Source organism: Grampus griseus (assembly GCF_964374135.1).
Source record: "Grampus griseus genome assembly, chromosome: 10".
Taxonomy (NCBI): Eukaryota; Metazoa; Chordata; class Mammalia; order Artiodactyla; family Delphinidae; genus Grampus; species Grampus griseus.
Genome location: NC_139004.1, coordinates 102450303 through 102469212, shown reverse-complemented (window position 1 = coordinate 102469212; position 18910 = coordinate 102450303). Strand labels below are relative to the sequence as shown.

The 18910-nt window shown below is 47.7% G+C and overlaps 1 protein-coding gene across 2 annotated transcripts; it reads right to left on the bottom strand.

Annotated features, from left to right (window-relative positions):
• Window positions 1-2287: 2287 nt before the first annotated feature.
• HMCES (5-hydroxymethylcytosine binding, ES cell specific) lies at window positions 2288-18644 on the bottom strand. Of its 2 annotated transcripts, none has more exons than XM_082664763.1 (7): window positions 18589-18644; window positions 17963-18170; window positions 11225-11368; window positions 10311-10436; window positions 7604-7785; window positions 4411-4603; window positions 2288-2933 (listed from the first exon to the last, which is right to left on the bottom strand). In XM_082664763.1, exons 2-7 carry the CDS (start codon window positions 18143-18145, stop codon window positions 2700-2702), a joined length of 1062 nt encoding a protein of 353 aa, XP_082520889.1. In that variant the 5' UTR covers window positions 18146-18170; window positions 18589-18644; the 3' UTR covers window positions 2288-2699. The 2 variants fall into 2 exon arrangements, with proteins under 2 accessions (XP_082520889.1, XP_082520890.1); XM_082664764.1 differs by lacking the exon at window positions 18589-18644 and adding an exon at window positions 18514-18550.
• Window positions 18645-18910: the final 266 nt, after the last annotated feature.

The window sequence follows — 18910 nt, the reverse complement described above, 5'->3', positions numbered from 1 at the left end:
CCAAGTCTCAGAGAGAGCCAAGGACTTGGTCAGTTTTGTATGTACTAGGGACCCTTCCATACAGCCCGAGCCAAAGCTCCTTTCCCCAGGGAATGAGGTTCCACACCTCCCATCGCGGACTGCTCCTCATTCTGGCTAAGAAGAGGTAGAGAGTCTGAGTCCACGCATTACCCTCTCTGGTTCCCACCACCGACCTACCCTCTGGGCTCTCCTGGCAGCAAGCAGGGTCTTGTCTAAACTCTGCAAACTGAGACACCGTTCCCAGGCCAGGAGCCCCTCAGATCTGCCCTCAACTTACCTATGCCAAGCTGTGCGCTGTGGGCCAAGCCCCTCCCTTGCCTCCGTCTGTTCTGCTTGCTTCTATACAAAGCAGGACCGTGCTTCAGGTACACAAGCTTTGCAGGAAGAGATGGATCCAGAGGGACCGCAGACAGCAGTGGGGGAGACACCCGTCTACTAGAATCTGGAGTCTAGGGGACCCTCTGCCTGCTCTAAGGCTTCAGAGCAGGAAAGGGTCCCCTAAGGCCTGGAGCAAGCCTGGTCATCGTGCAGGTAGGGTGGGGTGAGGAGGGCCTGCCAGCTGGGAGCCCAGCTGAGATGCCAGACAGCCTCATTCAAGAGCTGTACCTCCTGCCCTGAGAACAGTTGGGGTCCTGGTCTACTAGATCACACCACGAAAGGAGACCCAGCGCAGCCAAAAATAAAAAATAAAATAAAAAATGAATAATTAAAAAAAAAGGAAGAGCAGGGCAGGACAGGATGCTATGCTGCTCTAACAAGCAGGAGTAAGTATTGGCAAAAGGTGGGAAAACGGTAATCACATGCCCCTGAAACTAGTGAAAATTTGGAGAGCAACTTGGCAATACCTAGTAAAGCTGATGACTCAGATAGGGGGAAAAAACTGCCGAAGGAAATGGCCAAGATGATACCATTTATGTAAACCTGAATATCACAAAACAATGTTTTGATACAAGAATGTGCTTTTAACATCACATTTATGTCAAAGTATAAAAACCTGAATGAAAAGGACACAGGCTCCTGAGAACACTCTATTCTGCCTGGTAAACGACCCCACCAAACTGAACCCTGAAAAAGAGTGGGGAAAAGCGAGGAGAAACAAAGGGAGTTTTACTTTTGTCGCTCATTAAACTTGAAGCAAATACGACAAAAGTCGTTAACAGTCAACATTCTGGTAGTAAGGTATCTGTAAGATCTCTTACTACAACCCCGTGCCAAAGAGCCCAGAGAAAACTGCAGGCCCGGGGAAAGCGCCCCGCGCCCCTCGAGGTTGCTCTCCAAACCCCACCCGCCACTCCGTCGCCGCCGCCGCCGCCCCCCGGAAGAAGAGTTTGGAGGCCTAGGGTCTGGGGCGGGGATCCCGCCCGCCGGCGTCGCTCGCCCCCATTGGCAGGAACAGCGCCGGCGCCCCGCTCTGATTGGTGAGGTTGCGATCCCTGATTTGCATAGGCCCGGCGGCGGCGTGCGCGCCTCAGCCTGCGCGCGGAGGCGCCATATCCATCCCGCCGCCAGGGCCGCGTTTGGCGGGTTCCGTCTCCCGGACGCCCGGATGCGGGGGGGAGGGGGCGTGCCCGGCGCGGCCCTCCTGGAGGCTGTCCCCGGATCCCTGGGAAGGCCCCTCGGCCTCGGCGTCCCCACCGTGGGCGGCCCGCTCCTCGCCCCCCGAGGCGTGGCATCCGGTTAAGCCTGGAGGGCTGCGCGCGCATTAGTGCGCAGCCACATTATAGGAGCCTTGGCAGGCCTCCTGCTCACGTGGGCCGAAAGCGGTCCGTGCCTTCACGGATCCAGTCATCTGGGTGGGGAGGCGTACAGTCACAACCACCCAAACATCTAATTACAGAGTGGTGCCTGGGACGAGCCTGCAGAACAAACCGCGGGGGCGCTGACCAGGCTGGGGCGGATGGCCCCCAAACCCGTGTCACCCTCCGTGCCCTGCTCCACCCAGGGGCCGCGAATCTGGGCAGGGCTCGCACCCAGATCCTGCACTCCCCATGCAGGGGTCTTGGCCTCTGCAACCCCTCGTATTTGGCAGGCACTCTGGCTGGTTTTAAGCTAAAAGATTCGGGCAACTTCCAAGTGTTAAGAGTGAACAGAGACTCAATGAAGAGTGCCCCACCAAGTCTTTTTGTTTCCAGAAAGGAAGTTTTGTCCACAAAAACCCCAGTGCCCCACATTGTGACAAAACCATTCCCTAGGACTATGCCAGGAGAAAACAGTGAGATCCCGAGTTCCTCCCACCAGCAGCATTTTCTGAAATGTAAACTGTTTATCAAACACTTTATTCAGAAAAAAATACAATGTTTTAAGAACTTAATTCCAAAGCACTGAAAGAGCCCGAAGGCTAAACAGAAAACAGCCTCTGCTAAGCACTACCAGGTCATGCTGAGAACCGCCAGCAGGGTCAGACTCTGAGGGAAGGTCCCTGGGCCACCAGGAGACAGCTGTGGGCACAAGGCCCCCCCCGCCCCCCATCATGAGTTGATGGTGGTACCTCTCCCTTTTCCCAGGCTGCCCACCCACCCCACTGGGGTTCCCCGGTCACAGTCAGGACACCCCCTCCCCCAAGAAGCCACAACTGTTAACACCGTGCTACCTCCTCCAAGGAACACCCCCCCCCCAACCTGTCATCACCATGGTATTCAGCGCAGCACGCCTTGGCCTTGGCCTCTGTAAGTCCTGCGCTACTGGGTGTGAGGCCGCTTGGCCACAGGCTCCTCCTCCTTCTCCCGCTTCAGCCATCGCTCCAGGAGGTCAGCGCCTCTCCTGTGGGAGAGCGGGCTCTTCTTCAAGAACTGGCTGGACCACTGGGGCACATCTGACTCTGCCTTTTGGGGTGCTTTGGTGTCTTCCTTTTTGGGCGACTTTGTGGCCAGCCATTGCAACATCTTCTGGCTGCTGCCACTTGCCTTGGGCTCCTAGGAGAAAGAAGGAAAAGCTCAAACCACCAGCTCAAGCTTGTGGAAACAGGCCAACTCCAAGGGAAGAAAGAGGGGAAGAGGCATTAGGTATTGACCTAGGCTTGGAAAATGTCACCAAGGGCCAGATGGGGCCCCTAATCAGGAGTGGGATAAGAGGAGCAGAGTGCGTTCCAAGGGCTGCAAGGAGTAGGGAGCAGCTCTCAGAGGCTTCCCAGAGGTGTGTGGGACCAGCCAGAGAAGAGAGCCGCTGGGCACTCCAAACACGGGCAGACAATGAAGCAGTGTCAGGGAAAAGTGTGTGCTTCAGCAGGACCAGGCAGTGTGGTGTGGGGAGGAGAGTCGCAGGGCGGGAGTCAGCCGAGGGCCGAGGGCCGGAGCACAGCTCTCTCCCGCGGCACCGCCCTCCGCACAGCCCCCCACCAGCCCCGCTCCCTCCGCTTCCTCTACACCTTCGCCAACCCCAGACTGAAGCTTCTGAGTTCACACGATGCCACCTCTCCAGAATGTGAATTCTTTTTTTTTTTTTTTTGAATTCTTCTGGAGGAAAGACCATGGCAGAAATGGGGCAGTGTCTAGTGCAAAAGGAATGCATACAATGACATTTTTAGAGACGGGTAATGAAAAAAAGTGTCAGGGGTGCAGGAGTTCGACAGAACTGAGAGAAAAAAGATGACACTGACAGTGAGTATGAAAACTTAATAAACTTAGAAAAGTGGGGAAGGGGGCAGCTGTTCTAGCCATCACTGTCCTTCACACTTCTCAGGCACCCTAAGACGCCTACTTTGGGACACTCAGATCCATGTCTTACTTCAGGTCCCTCTATGCCACCTACAAACAGTTGCTACTCCTAAATCTTCACCCCGGGTATCAGCAGGGGCCAGCTTCTACTCTGGAACTTCCTTCTCACTGAGGCCTCTTGCCTGTTCACCTTCCCTTCAAAATCATCTGGATCCCTGCCAATTCTAAGAAGTTAAAGTTCACGGCAGGAATGTTCTCAGATCCCCCTGAAGGAGAACGACGATTGGAATTCCTCCATCTTGTAGCTGGGAAAAGAGGTGCAGAAAACAGACATAAATCACACATCTGGTTGGCGAGAGATACAGTTATGGTCGAGGGCTCCTTGTCCTTCTCACAATCACCCTCTAGATTAGGAATCCTCAAACTTGGGTTATTATCAGACCCACCAAGGCAGCTTCTTAAAGATACAGAAGCCCAAGCCCAGCCCTGAATACTGAAGCAGTAGGTCTAGACAGAGGCTGGCATTTACATTTTGAAACAGGTCTCCTGAGGACTCCCGGGTCGCGGCCAGCTTTGAGAGTCACTGCTCTGGTCCACCTTGCCGTGCACGAGGAAGGTGAATTTGGGGTGGTTTGTATTCAATCTCTGATTGTGAAAGGTCATGGCATAAAATTAACAGGTCACACTGACAGAAGACAGAAAGCTCAGAAAGGACTATCATAGTCATAGGCCCTACCTTTTTGACCAGCGAGTCAACAGGAAGCAGACACTCAGGAGTGTTGTTTCGGGAGTTGTTCACCACGGAAGAGACTGCATGGAAGGTGATGTTCTCTGTGGGGTGAATTAACTTCAGAGCTTCTTGAGCTGAGACCTCCCCAAAGTCCAGCCACTTAGAGACTGCCTCCTCTCCATCTAATATGGCAGGCATCCTAGCCCGCGAGGTGAAGACAGTGGTTGGGAGCCGCGGGTGGGGTGGGGGGGGGGCGGGGAGAAAGGCCCGGTCAGTTGAAGCGCAAACTGCCCCAAGCAGCAGCTCACCCTCTCTCCGCGCCTCACGTGCCAGTTGCTGCCCGGTGTCCCCCCCACCCACCCACAGGGCACAAAACTCAACACCAGGAGACCCAGCTTAACAGAGTCAGATGGCAAAGACAGTGCCCCGTGCTATGAGTGGATCCACTCCAGTGTACACGCTAGCAAACTGGTGACCTTTACGACACTCCAGCCTAGACTTAAAGGGAAAATAAACCCTGGAAAACTTGTCTATCAACAATACTCTCCAGCCTTATCACCCATGGAAGATTTATCTAAGAAAGAGCTATTTATATAATTGTGAACAAAAGGAAACTATGGCTCAGAAAAGCAAAGAGCCTGCCTCAGATGACTCCTGGTACCCAGCAGATGTTAGGAAAAGATCCCTTGTTTAGCCCCCAATTTTATGTTCTAGGCCAATGCAAAGAATGTACACACTTCATTGGTGGGTGGTACAGATAGGAGATAAATGCGTTAACATCTATTTTAATAATTATTATTACTTCAACAAGTCAAACATTTTATTTTATTTTAATTTAATTTATTTTTTTGGCCGCACTGCATGGCTTATGGGATTCTTAGTTCCCCGACCAGAGATCGAATCCAGGCCCTCAGCAGTGGAAGCACGGAGTCCTAACCACTGGATCGCCAGGGAATTCCTCCAAACATGTACTTTTAAAAAGTATTTTAAGGGACTTCCCTGGTGGTGCAGTGGTTGGGACTCCAAGCTCCCAATGCAGGGGGCACAGGTTCCATCCCTGATCAGGGAACTAGATCTCACACACATGCTGCAACTGAGAGTTTGCCACAACTAAGAAGCCCACAAACTGCAACTAAGGAGCCCGCCTGCCACAACTAAGACCTGGGGCAACCAAATAAATTTAAATAAATCAATAAATATTTTAAAAAAGGGGTATTTTAAGATCCTTTAAATCCAGATGCATTTTATGATGAATGGCATCTCTGCACTATCACAGTTTAATTGGCAGTAATTGGCAGCACTTTATTTTTCTTAACTATGTATAAAATAGTGGTACAAAATCTTAGATTAGATGAAATAGGAATTTATTTTAAGGTGAATTAGCAAAAACTAGAACTATTATATCCCATGAAAGCATCATTTCAGACAGAACGCTTAGGACAAGAGGGCTAAAACAGGTAATCCAGTTTGTGCAGCACTGCATTCTTTTCAGCAAAAAATCATAAAATTACTTCTGAGGACACTCAGATCTGGCAAAAACTGTGAAAATGTTACACTAGTCAGTTCTGCTAACGTTTTTTACTTTATTAAATATCTTTTAAAATATTTATTTATTTGGCTGCGTTGTGTCTTAGTTGCAGCACACAGGATCTTTGTTGCCTTGTGCAGGATCTTCGCTGAAGCATGTGAACTCTTAGTTGCGGCATGCATGTGGGACCTAGTTCCCTGACCAGGTATCGAACCCAGACCCCCTGCATTGGGAGCACAGAGTCTTAGCCACTGGACCACCAGCGAGGTCCCATAACGCTTGTTTTTAAAATGAAAATCTGTTCCAATGTGATTGATCTATTATTTTTTTAGAACATAATGCTAATTTTGCCTTTGCTTATATACGGTTTTGTCTGTGAGAAACACAAAGTGAACACAGAAAACTGCACCCTGCTGAACTGAGCCTTGTAAGAGCACACAAAATGCACACATCTCAAACACTGACGGCTACCTTGGCTCACTGCATATTATCCTCCGAAGTGCTCTGCTCTTACTTTGCATTTGTAAACTTTTCTCTATATTAAAAAAACCATTCGTTCAACATCTGAAACACGTCTAAGCTTCCTGGCTCAAACACGCTAAGCAGTGCATGCAAACAGAAAACTTGTAAGTCTTGATGAGAAGCGTGAAATAATAATAAAGCGTCTTGAAAGCAAGAAGAGAACATGTGACATCTCCTGAGCAACAGACATAAAGGATCCACAACAGTAACAGGGCTGGGAGAAAAGGAACATCCACGGCTGGAACAATTGCAAGAAGTGTTATGAAGTCAATACCAGCCAGGTCTGAAGGAATAGAAGCAATGGCAAGATTTAGTATATGGACTGAAAGCCGAACAGTAAAAAAACTAAAAACCTGGAAGCTTTCTCACAAAGAGAATGCCCTCTCTATACACAAAGACCACAAAAACACCACAGAGGTGGCTCCTCTTAGCGCTAGTAATGGCTGTTTTGGTGGCCTCAAACACTGCTGCAATTTCCAGAGCTCTCAGCTGTTGGGAGAAGACATGAGCACAGATGAAGATGCTGCTAAGGAATTTCCACTAGTGATACTGAAGTTAATTGGAGGAGGCCATACATTGCACCAAAATGTTCAGTTTTGATTAAATACGTAAAGGCACGCCTCGAAGGAACAACGTTTCAAAGGCAGAAGAACATGCCCCAGGATTTAAGACTGCAAAAGATGATAATTTTGCAGAATCTTCCTTCTACCACTGCACAACAACACAAGCTGCAACTCTTCCGACGCTCACTTCCACAAGTCAGTTTCAGGTCTTTCTAAGGTAAAATGCCATATTTATTGTAGTATCTATGTACTTCTTAACCACTTAATGCATGGAACGATAGTACTGTTTTTACTAGATTCCTATTTTCTTTTTGTTTTACTGTGTCACTGACAAAATTTTTAAGTGTAGTCCCCTTAGTCCCACATTTCCCGTAAGTCCTATGGTTCTCATAGTGCAATTCTGCATAGTGTGGTGATTTTTAGGAATGCATGTCATGTTACAGCCAAACTGACTGTATTTTGTGAAGCAACTGTCTTAGTTTCCTACTCTCTAAATCTGTGCGTACAGAAGCTGCCTATCAAAAAGCAAAGAGGACAAACCCTGCCCTGAATCCTTTTGGACCCAGGCATGAGAAGTGTGACTTGCCGGTGGTGGATGTCATTCAAGCCTTTGCAGGAATCCACTGTGATGATGGTGTAAGAATACAGGCAGTCTCCTCCCTCCGGGGGCTCCCAGCAGTCAAAGAGCCCGGCCATCGTCAGCGGCCTCCAGTTGTCCCAGACTTTCTCCCAGTCCTCAGGGCCATCTGCAGCACCCATGCTCTCTGACTGGAAGCAAAATTCATGGTAGATTAGATACTCAGCAGCCGCCCTCCCCTCTGCAGGTTGGGTACTATTACAGACTCGAGAGCACGGCAATCATTTTAGAAGGAATTCAGCCCGTGCCTTTAGCATGGGTCCTCTTGATCCACCGTCGCGGAAGGAAAGAGGTTTGGTGGCAGATACTCACTGAGGCAATAGATTTATGGCTCCTTAACGCTTTCACAATACAGTTTAACACCTTCAGTGGATATTCCAGCCTTCCATGACCTGGATCATGATTCCGGCTTTCAATGACAATGTTAACTTGAATTAAGCCCAGCTATTTCTAAATGATGATGCTCTTATGCAATTTCATGCCCCTGTATCTCGCAGAAGCAACTTTCCTCTGCCCCAAAGGTCTTTCCTTCCCTTTTTCATCATGCCAACTCCTACTTGCCATTTAAGATTCAGTTCAAGGCCTAGAATACAGAAAGCTGGAAAGTGTCACCTCCACCCTAACAAAAAAAAAGGTAGAGGGCTTCCCTGGTGGCGCAGTGGTTGAGAGTCCGCCTGCCGATGCAGGGGACATGGGTTCGTGCCCCAGTCTGGGAGGATCCCACATGCCGCGGAGCGGCTGGGCCCGTGAGCCATGGCCGCTGAGCCTGCGCGTCCGGAGCCTGTGCTCCACAACGGGAGAGGACACAACAGTGAGAGGCCCGCGTACCGCAAAAAAAAAAAAAAAAAAAAAAAAAAGGTAGAGAATCTAAATAACCGTAACTTAAACTCATCAGAGAACTGAGGTCACAGGGCAACCAATTAGCCTGAACTTTATGGAAAGACAGGGTCATCCAAGAGGAGATGAGACACCAGTCCTGGCTTCCCAGTGGTAACAGAAGGAAAACAAGGCCTCCTTCAAACAGCAGGTAAGAATTCAGATAAAATTATCAACAAATTGCTCGATGCAGAGTGTGGGCTAGCCTGAGGGCACAGAACCCCTGGGGGCTGCAGACTTCAGGGAAGTTTGCCTCAGCTTGCAGACCACCCTCCACAGGAGCTCACGAGAGAGACTGGGGGCAGGAGACTGGAGAAAGCTTCTTTGCCAATGTGTGCTAGACACGGGGAGCTCTTTTGCCTCAGGGATGGTGAGAAGCCTTACCTGGTCACTTCTCCTCTAAGGAACAAAAAGCTTAAGGGGCCCGGGTAAAAGTGATAAATCCTATCGCTCCTAAGATACAGGTAAAGACCCCCTGAGGCTGGAAAAGGGCAAAAGAAAAAACCCTCTACGCCCCTGGAGAAGCAGGATCACTGAGAAAGCCTGAGCCTGAGAGCCGGGGACACAGTTCTGCTTCAGCCTGAGACTGAACCAAGGCCACGGAGAGCTCTCTCCACCTCCCTGTACACCAGATGACAAGCAACAGCAGTCTGCTTCTGGGGGAGGGGCAAGAGCATGGAGAGATCCTCTCGAAGGCACAGGCTCAAAGGGAAGTAACAAGAGCTGCAGGGAGCAGGGCTATTGAGAAAAACCCTCTGGAAAACCAACCCTTACCCTGAACACAAGGTGACAGCAGAGAAATATTTAAAGCCTGTGATGCACAACAAAACCAAACCCAGTTCAGCTCCGGACAAGATCAACTCAACCTCGGACATTAATGGCCTAATAAAAGAATAAACAGGGGCTTCCCTGCTGGCGCAGTTTAACAATCCGCCTGCCATTGCAGGCAACATGGGTTCGATCCCTGGTCTGGGAAGATCCCACATACAGCAGACCAACTAAGCCCGTGCACCACAACTACTGAGCCACAACTACTGAGCCCGCGTGCCACAATTACTGAAGCCGACGCGCCTAGAGCCCATGCTCCGCAACGAGAAGCCACCACGATGAGAAGCCCACGCACCGCAAGGAAGAGTAGCCCCCGCTCGCCACAACTAGAGAAAGCCCATGCGCAGCAACAAAGAATAAACATATCCATTTCCAGACATAAATATTATTGATCTCAGTCTCTGTCCTATCTACTATGTCTGGCAATCAATAAAAAATTATAAGACATACAAAAAGCCAAAAATGAACTGCCAAGATATATACAAATCAACAGGACCAGACTCAAGAGATTACATTTCCCAAATGCTGAACTATCAGACAGGAATTTAAGTGTAATTACTATATATACATATTAGCTATGTATTACGTATATATATATAATAGCTCTTATAGAAAAGGTAGACAACATGCATGAACAGGCAGATAAGCAATTTCAGTGAAATAAGACTGAACGTAAAAACAGGTCAATAATCACTCAAACTGAAACACAGAGAAAAAAGAATGAAATATACAGAAAAGAACATCCAAAAACTACGGGACAATATCAAACTAACACATATATAATTAGAATGTCAGAAAGAGAAGAGAAAATGGGGCAGAAGAAATAGTTGAATAGATAATGGCTGAGAATTTTCAAAAAAACAGGAAAGACATCAAACCAAAAATCCAAGAAGCTCAGAGAACATACCAAACACACAAAGACACAGACACAGATACACACTGCTGATGATACCTTTTCTGTTTTGATTTGGGGGAAGTAGATAAAGTAGGGCTGCGTCTTGTTTGTTCCCTGACATCGCTGCCACTCATAGAAACCATCTGCTAAAACAACACAGCGCCTTCCCTTTCCCAGAGGCACCTGAGGGAAAACATGAGCAAGATATGGTCTTAGTGACAGAAACATATTTCACAGACTTAAAAATCTCAGGTCTGCCAATGTGTGACCTCAGAGCAGTTAATTCCTCTGTATGTCACATTTCTTACGTATAAAGTCACACTTACACAGATGCTGAAAAGATTATTAAATAATGTACATAGCAGGAAACAGGCACTGTGGTAGCCAGTCTCCGAAGCTGGCCCCACAGAGAACCACGCCTACCAATATTCACATGCTAAGTAGTCCCCTCCCTCAGTGATGTCAGGCTGGCTCTGTATGACCAATAGAACGCAGCAGAAGCGAAGCTGTTATGATTTCCAAGGCAAGGTCACAAAGCCCTGCAGCTCGTGCCCTGCTCTCTGGGATGGTGAACTCTGGGTAAGCCAGATGCCATGCGAGATGCCTGACCACCCTGACACCCCCAGCAGGCACACGGAAAGGCCTCCAGTTGTTCTACTCAGCCCAGCTGAGGTGTCACACACGTGGGTTAAGAAGCCACCTGGGACATGCAGCTGTCATCTGATTAGAACTACATGAGAACCTCTGGTTGAGTAAAAACTGTCTAGTTGAGCCCAGGCAGCCCATGGTTTATTATGAGAAATAATAAACTGTTGTCTTGGCATGCTCTGTCACACAGTAATAAACAGAACAACACTCTACATTAGTAACTGGGAACACACTTTGGAACTATTTCTCAGGTATATAAGGCACTAATAGTTCTGTTAGATAAAATAACGAATATGTGCCTTTTCCCTAGACCAGCTACCTACCTTAAAGGACCGTTTCTCCATTATGGTATCACTACGACAGTTGCTAGTGTTGAACTGCAGCTTGGAAGGATCAGCTTCTTTAAACCAAGATGGGACCAAGCCCCACCGCATGGGAGCAATGACACGCTCAGATGAGTCTGCGCCCTGCCACGAAAAAGGTTAAGATCCAGTGAGGAGATCATAATGAAATTTAGAAAACCTAATTCAGTACATGCATTACATTACTACGAGTCTCAAAATACAAAGAGGATTATTAATAGGGAAATATTCTACTTGAAAACAATTTTAATGATGTATCATGATGTGAGTAATTTGAGTTCTCTAGCAATCATATTTATCAGAATGTATGACGTTCTGCTTGGGCAGGATGGGGGATACAAAGAGGTTTAATTTCTGTAAACTTTTAATTAGTGCCTACTGCAGGAGAGACATAGTACTAGGCCCTGCACTTCACATGGCCCCAGCTCTCAAGAAGCACACGTTACAGGCAACCATCATGTAAAACGGTACATGCTATGATTAAGGGATACATAGGGTAGTACGGGGGCACATGAAAGGTGCTTAACCTCAAAGGGCTTGCACTATAACTTGTGAGGCTGCACAGACATTAAAAATATGAAGTACTAAGATACTATAGGCTAAGGGCCATATAAGTGGTACAAGCAGTGTCAAAAAAGTTCAGTGGAGAGTGCTCTGTGAGAGATGGAATGAAGAAGTATTATCAGCTCCTTGGGAGGGGCAGAAGGGGAGGGAATAGGGTGAGGTGGATCTTGGATTGGCTCCCACAAGAGGTACAGGAATCAGACAGAGAAGAGATGGGAGGAGAGACCAGATATGAAATTAGGGGCCGTGTCAAGAATGTGCAGGAAGTGGTTTTGTGCAGCCAAGTTATAGCAAGCCTGAGGATGCTATTTTTAGGAAGGCCTGCTTACAGGACTGGCCCTCAGTTAGGATCTGAGAACGTGGATTTTGTTTCCACCTTCCCCTAACTGATAAGGATGGTACACTATGCCTACTTTGTGCAAAAAATGAGGTTTATGCCGAGCACCTGCTTTCCTTCTAGGAGTCTACCATTTTGGTACTTGCTAGGCAGAGAGTGCCTACATGACCAGCCCCCAACAAAAACCTTGGGCTTAAGTTTCTAATGGGTTTCCCTGGGCAGAAACAGTGCACAAAGTTACCACATTTTTCACTGCTGGAGAGAAAACATGCTTGGTGTGTCCCCTCACAGGAAGGAGAGACTATAAGGAAGCTTGTGCATAAATTTCTCCAGATTTCTACTTGTTTCTTTTTCCTTGCTGATTCTATTGTGTATGCTTTCACTGTAATAAACCTTAGCCACGTCATATGCTGAGTCCTTCGAACGCATCTCCAAATGTGGGGGTAGTCTCAGGGCCTCACCCTCAACACATGGTTGTTAAACTCTTTTGGGGTAACTGGCCCCTTGAGAATTTGATGAAATCTACAGATTAAAATGCGCGCGCGCGCGCGCGCACACACACACACACACACACACACACACACTATTCTCACGGTGTACTACACTGAGCTGGAAGACACCAGTGAGCAGACAGTGAATTTTAGGTTCTACTAGGGTGGTACAGTAGGTCTGGTGACAGTAGTGAGAATAAAAGACATTCAAAAGATAGAAAGAAAAAAAAAAAAGAAATTGTGGTGTCAAATGGACAAAGAAAACAGGGATGATTAAGGTTTCAGGCCCAGAAGCCTGAAATAATGATGGTGCTATCGAACAAAAGAGAAAAGTCCGAAAAGAGGTTTGATGTGGGGAAATATCACACACTGAATTTCAGATAACAGTGGGAAGTCTGTGGCAGCTTGGAAAAATGGTCCCGAAGTCTTCGACGCTTCTCCCATCAAGAGCTGTGTGGGGGACCTATGTGCCCTTTTCTTGAATCTGGACGGGCCTGTGACCTGCTTCTATCGAACAGAATGTGGCACAAGTGACACTGCATGATTTCTAAGGCTAAGTCAGAAAAGGTTTTTCAGCTTCCTCCTTGTTTGCTGCGACACTGCCTTTGCTGCCCTGAGCTGCCATATAAGAAATCCAGCTACCTTGGTAAAAAAGCCCAGGCTTTGTGGAGAGGCCACATGTAGGGGCTTTGGTCAGAAGCCCCAGTTCAGAGCCAACATCAACTGCCAGATAAGACAGTGAAGATGCCTCTAGATCAGATGTTGGTAAACTTTTCTCTAAAAGGCTAAATATTAAGTACTGTAGACTTGACAGTCTTTGTTATAAACGCTATTATAGGGACAGAGCAGCCATAGACAATAGATAAATGGATGTTGCTCTGTCCCATAAAATTTCATTTACAAAAATAATCAGAGGGCCCTAGTTTTCTGCCTCCTGCTCTAGATGATTCTAGCCCCAATGCCTTTTCAGCTGAGGCCCCAGACTCCAGGGAAGAGACAAACCATACCTGCAATGCCCTGTCCTAATTCCTCACTGGTGAACATAATATAAAGGTTGTTCTGAGTTAGTTCTAGAATAAAATCCACAGACAGAGGTTTACTATGTCCAACAAGCATGTGGAATTAAAGCTTAGGAGAGAGGCAGCATGGTATACAGAATGGGTCAGCAAACTTTTTCTGTAATGGACCAGACAGTAAATATTTTTGGCTTTCTGAGTCCACACAGTCTCTGCTGCAACTCAACTCTGCCACCGTTGGTAGTGTGAAAGCAGCCAAAGAACAAGTGAGCATGGCTGTATTCTAATAAAACTTTATTTATAAAAACAGGCAGTGAGCCAAATTTGGTCTGAGGACCACGGTTTGCCAACCTCTGGTATAAAGGAAAGAACATGGCCTTTGTAAGAAGACCCTGGTTCAAAAGTCCCTTCTCCGCTACTTATGAGGTTAGATGTGTGGCATGGAATAGGCACACTAATTGTAGTTTAATATTTTTTGAGGTTATGATGAAAAAGAAACAGCAAAATCTTCTATACAAAGGTGACTGGTAAAGCCATTAGGATAAAGTTTCTTAGAGAGCAAATCAATCACAGGATCAAACCTGGGGGTACAAAAACAAAAAGGAGAAATGAGGAAAAAGTGCAGTCCAACAAAAAGTTCCTAGAGAGATAAAAGCAGAATGAAAAAAGTTGAAAGGATGGAATTCCAAGAGGGGAATCGTCAGTAGTCGTGTCTTAGAAGGGCTTCCCTTTTTTTTTCTCTTAAATTTATTTGGCTGTACTGGGTCTTAAGTTGCAGCACGTGGGATCTTTAGTTGCGGCATGCGGGATCTAGTTCCCTGACCAGGGATCGAACCCAGGACCCTTGCACTGGGATCGCGGAGTCTTAACCACTGGATCACCAAGAAAGTCCCGGGCTTCCCTTTTGTTTAAAGCTAATTCCTCCACTGTGCTCTTCACAGGATCCTGTCCCACTTCTTTCCAAATCTTGCCTGTATTAGTTAATCCCCTTGCCATACACACACACACACACACACACACACACACACACACACACACACCACAGAACCATTCTTGTTATACATGGCAGGTAGGCTGTAAAAAGTTACCATGACACTGAAGTAGGGAACACTGAACTGCAGCTCTTAGGGGAAACACCGTTAGGTTGCCAGGAACCTATAGTGAGAACATCTTCATCAACTGATCAATATACAACCTTGTCTTCTGTGTGTTTTTGTTTAAAATATTTATTATTATATGTTAAACTTTATTTAACATATATTGTTGGTTCATTAATGTTGAATTCATGACCAGCAGCCACAGTAACTCAAGCCTGAACGAAGCATCTCTAACACATGTATTTTCTCTGTAAGGCATATTACGCCCTTCTTGCATTTACGAATTCTAGCCTGCACTTTACCACTATGCTTGGGGACAATTTTAAACACTAAGATCACCAACAAAAAGCATAGAAATGCAAAAAACATGGCAATAAACAGATCTCAAAAAAGATACTTGTTTATAGTATGAAAAGTGAAACAAGAAAGAACTTCATCTTACTTGATCTCAGTTAGGAATACGTATTTGGGTAACTTGAATATTTCACCACTCTGTATGTCCACGAATGGCTACAAAAGCATCATGAGTATTATTTTGGGGGTTACAAAGTAGGCAAGTAGGCAAATTTACCAACAGAATCTACGAAGAATGAGGGTCAATTGTATGTATATATACATATATACATATATGTTTCCTTCTCCTTAAAGACAGAAGCAGCCTTTAAAACCAATAAATGAGCTCGCAGGATAACTAAGGAAAAGGTGGCCCTGGAAGAAATGGTAGGGTAGAGAATGAAGGAAGAGAAAGAATGTGTGAAAACACAGAACTTTTGTAAATCCTCTTTCCCTTCCGGAATCAAATGTGTCAAATGTGCCTTCCAAGCAGAAGGGCCCCCAGTACAAACCATAAATGAAAATAAGAGATAACATTATCTCACAGCCAACTAAACAATCTTGCATCAGAAATTTACAAGACAAAGCTCTAAATCTGAGGTTCTGGACATGGGGCAATTCTGACACTGCCCGCCCCCACCACCTTCACTTCACCAAGCCCGGGGGTGAGGGCTGGCCCACTGGCATCCAGTGGGTATATCGAATGGGTATTTGGCAATGTCAGGAGACATTTTTGGTTATGATGACCTAGGGAAAACTGGCATCTACTGGGTAGAGGCCAGTGACGCAGCTAAACATTCTACAACTCACAGGTCAGCTTCCCACAACAATTATCCCACTTAAAATGTCAATAGTGCCAAGGCTGAGAAATCATGCTCGTAAAAATTCCACTGATCACCTTTAACCTGAGTGTGTTCAATGGACAATTGTAAACCAAACCCAAATACAGGGCTGCCCCATACTGGGAGCAATGAATAGAAAGCGGCTTCTAAGCCAAAATACTGAAAATATTGCTCAATATTAGTCATCTTTTCCTCTACCCTCTTGGACTTGTAACCTGAACAGCTGGTAGCCCTGGGGGTAGATAAATGAAAGAGGAAGTAATTTGCAAGTCAGTGGCTTCAAATGCAAATGTTACAATCTATACACATGCGCTGACACTGATGATACGGATTAGTGACCTGAAATAGTTCTATTTTCACTTTACAATTTACTATTTTCATTTTCAGATAAATGACACCTCAAATATTTATCAAAATTAGGAAACCCCTAGCAACCTTTACAAAATTTATTAGAGATGTGGAGTCAAAACATTCCATCAGCAAACTGACACCACTGACAGAAGAGGAGGGCTATGCTGTGCTTAGGGGCTCCACCTTCCCCGTTCCTAGTTCCAGGAAGTATCCACTGGAGTGGGAACAGTGGACTGGACCTCGGTACCAGCTCTTCCCTCACTGACTGGGTAACCCAGGACCACTCACAATCTTTCTACACTTCTGTCTTTACATCTGTTAAAGTTTTCTTCCAGCTAACATTCATTCTATAATTTTAATGACGTGGTACAAAGAGAACCGAGGCTAAAAAAATAAGAAACCTCAAACAGTTAATCCTTCTTTCTCTTCAAATTATTCCTCCCTCTGAAACGTTTTATTTTTTCCTTTTCCAGTCAAGGTTCCCCATGATACTGTTTTTACTTTGATTTGCCTCTCATTAAAAAAAGTTCTTTTAGTTTCAACAAGTATGCATCCACTAAAAATGGCTCAAGAATAAACTATTTCATGTAAATGGGTTCATTCAACCAAAAAGATCAAAGGCGTCTGGTATTTTTTTTTTCAAAATAATCTGATCCCCACAACGGAAAAATGAATCTTTTTTGACTACCATATTATCACAACAGTTCTGAAGAGTATTTAGCAGGGTAGTATAATCAATTGTATCAAGTGACTTAAGCATTATGGATCAGATAGAATAAAAATCCAGAATGGAAACAATCAGGATTTTAAAAAACATATCAAAGATATTTAACATATTTAAGACATGGAAAAACTACTGATTTCTGGAATGAAGCTTTTTTTTTTTTTTTTTTTTTTGCTGTATGCCGGCCTCTCACTGTTGTGGCCTCTCCCGTTGCCGAGCACAGGCTCCGGACGCGCAGGCTCAGCGGCCATGGCTCGCGGGCCCAGCCGCTCCACGGCATGTGGGATCTTCCCGGACCAGGGCACGAACCCGTGTCCCCTGCATCGGCAGGCGGACTCTCAACCACTGCGCCACCAGGGAAGTCCTGGAATGAAGCATTTTTATTACACTGCAGGTATGCATGCATACGGGCACATACTCCCTCCCTTTCAGGAGATAAAGCCAAGAACCAAAACATGATTATAAGTTATCGGCCACTCCAACACTACAGAAGTAGATTCCACAAAGATAAAAAATGCAATTAAACTTCAGAACCCCAAACCAAATACCTCTGTTCCTAGCTTCAGTAAAAGACAAACATAAAAAGACTGAAGACGCAATCAGAAAGAATAGAAACTTAAACGTTCAAGAAACGTCAGAGGTGTTTTTAGACTAGCTAGTCTTAATCCTGCCCTAAGCCCAGAGATTCGGACTTCGCTTATGGACTCATAAGGGGCATGGAAATCCTTTTTTTTTTTTTTTAAAGATATTGAAAAGTCCCTGATGATCAGTGAGGTGTGGAAGACGCTACCTTAAAGTGTTTTCAAATGCATATGAACCGGGCAGGCACCAGGGATGGCGCGCCTCTTGCAGAGCAGCACTCAGCTGGGGCCCCAGGAACAGTGACCCGTCCCGGAGGCCTCAGCACAGGCGCAGCGACGGGCGCAGGGCAGGTCAGCGCTCACCTTCTCCACGTGCAGCCGGGACAGGAGCACCGGGCTGCTGGACTGCGGGCTCTTGTTGTACGACGGGCAGTACCGGTCCGGGTCCCTCCACTCTGGGAGCCGCCGCTGGCCCTGCCGGTCCCGGTAGGCGCAGGCCCGGGCGAGGACCTCCTTGGACAGGTGGCAGGACGTCCGCCCGCACATCTTCGGCGCTGCGAACACCGCGGCCCTGGACGCGAGGACGGGGTTCGAGCGCCTCACACGCGGGTCTCGGGCCTCCGCCCCCAGGGTCTCCCTCCGCGCCCCGCCCCGCCCCACACTACCCCCACTCCAGGCCCGTGCGCCGCGCTCACAGGGCCACCTCCCGCCCCGCGGCCCGGCCGGGCGAGGAAAGGAAGCTTCTCAGCCGGGGGCTCCCCCTGCCTAGCCGGTCCCGGCCTCCCCAGCTCCACCCCGCTCCCTCCGGGACCGCTGACCCTGAGGACCGCGCCCCACCCCCACCCCCGCCGCCCGTCCGGTCTCACTTCCCCCTCAGGCCCGCCGCCCTCCCAACCCGCCTTGGCTCCGCTCACCCCCGCTCAGCCCCCGTCCGTCCCACTTCGCCTCCCCCTCAGGCCCGCCTGCTCGTCCGCCTTTCCCCACCTCACCTCCACCTCAGACCCAGCGGCCGCGTCGCTCTCCGCGCGACCGCGCTCCCCGCACCAGGCCCCGCCCCCAGCAGGCCGGCCCCGCCCCCCAGCGGCCGGCGGTTCCGCCTAGCGCTGGGGCGTCTTCCCCTCCCGCATGTTGCAGAGCGTTGGGACTGCGGAACCCGACTCTCCTGAAGGAGCCCGAGCAGGAGCCCCTGACTGTCTCGGGGACTCGTCCTCCGTGTGGGCCGTTCCCCTGCGGGGTTAACTCCCTCCCAGGGCGAACCTCGGGAATGGGCCGGGAAGGGTCCCGAGGGTGCAGGCTGGCAGAGACCCTAGA

What these genes read in the sequence shown, in the direction of transcription:
- HMCES (XM_082664763.1), bottom strand. Translation starts at nt 18,145, where the DNA reads ATGTGCGGGCGGACGTCCTGCCACCTGTCCAAGGAGGTCCTCGCCCGG. An exon ending in TTGAATGACATCCACCACCG is followed by an intron (nt 4,604 to 7,603) that starts GCAAGTCACACT and finishes CTCGCGGGCTAG; the next exon opens with GATGCCTGCCATATTAGATG. An exon ending in TTGACTCGCTGGTCAAAAAG is followed by an intron (nt 2,934 to 4,410) that starts GTAGGGCCTATG and finishes TCTTTCTCCTAG; the next exon opens with GAGCCCAAGGCAAGTGGCAG.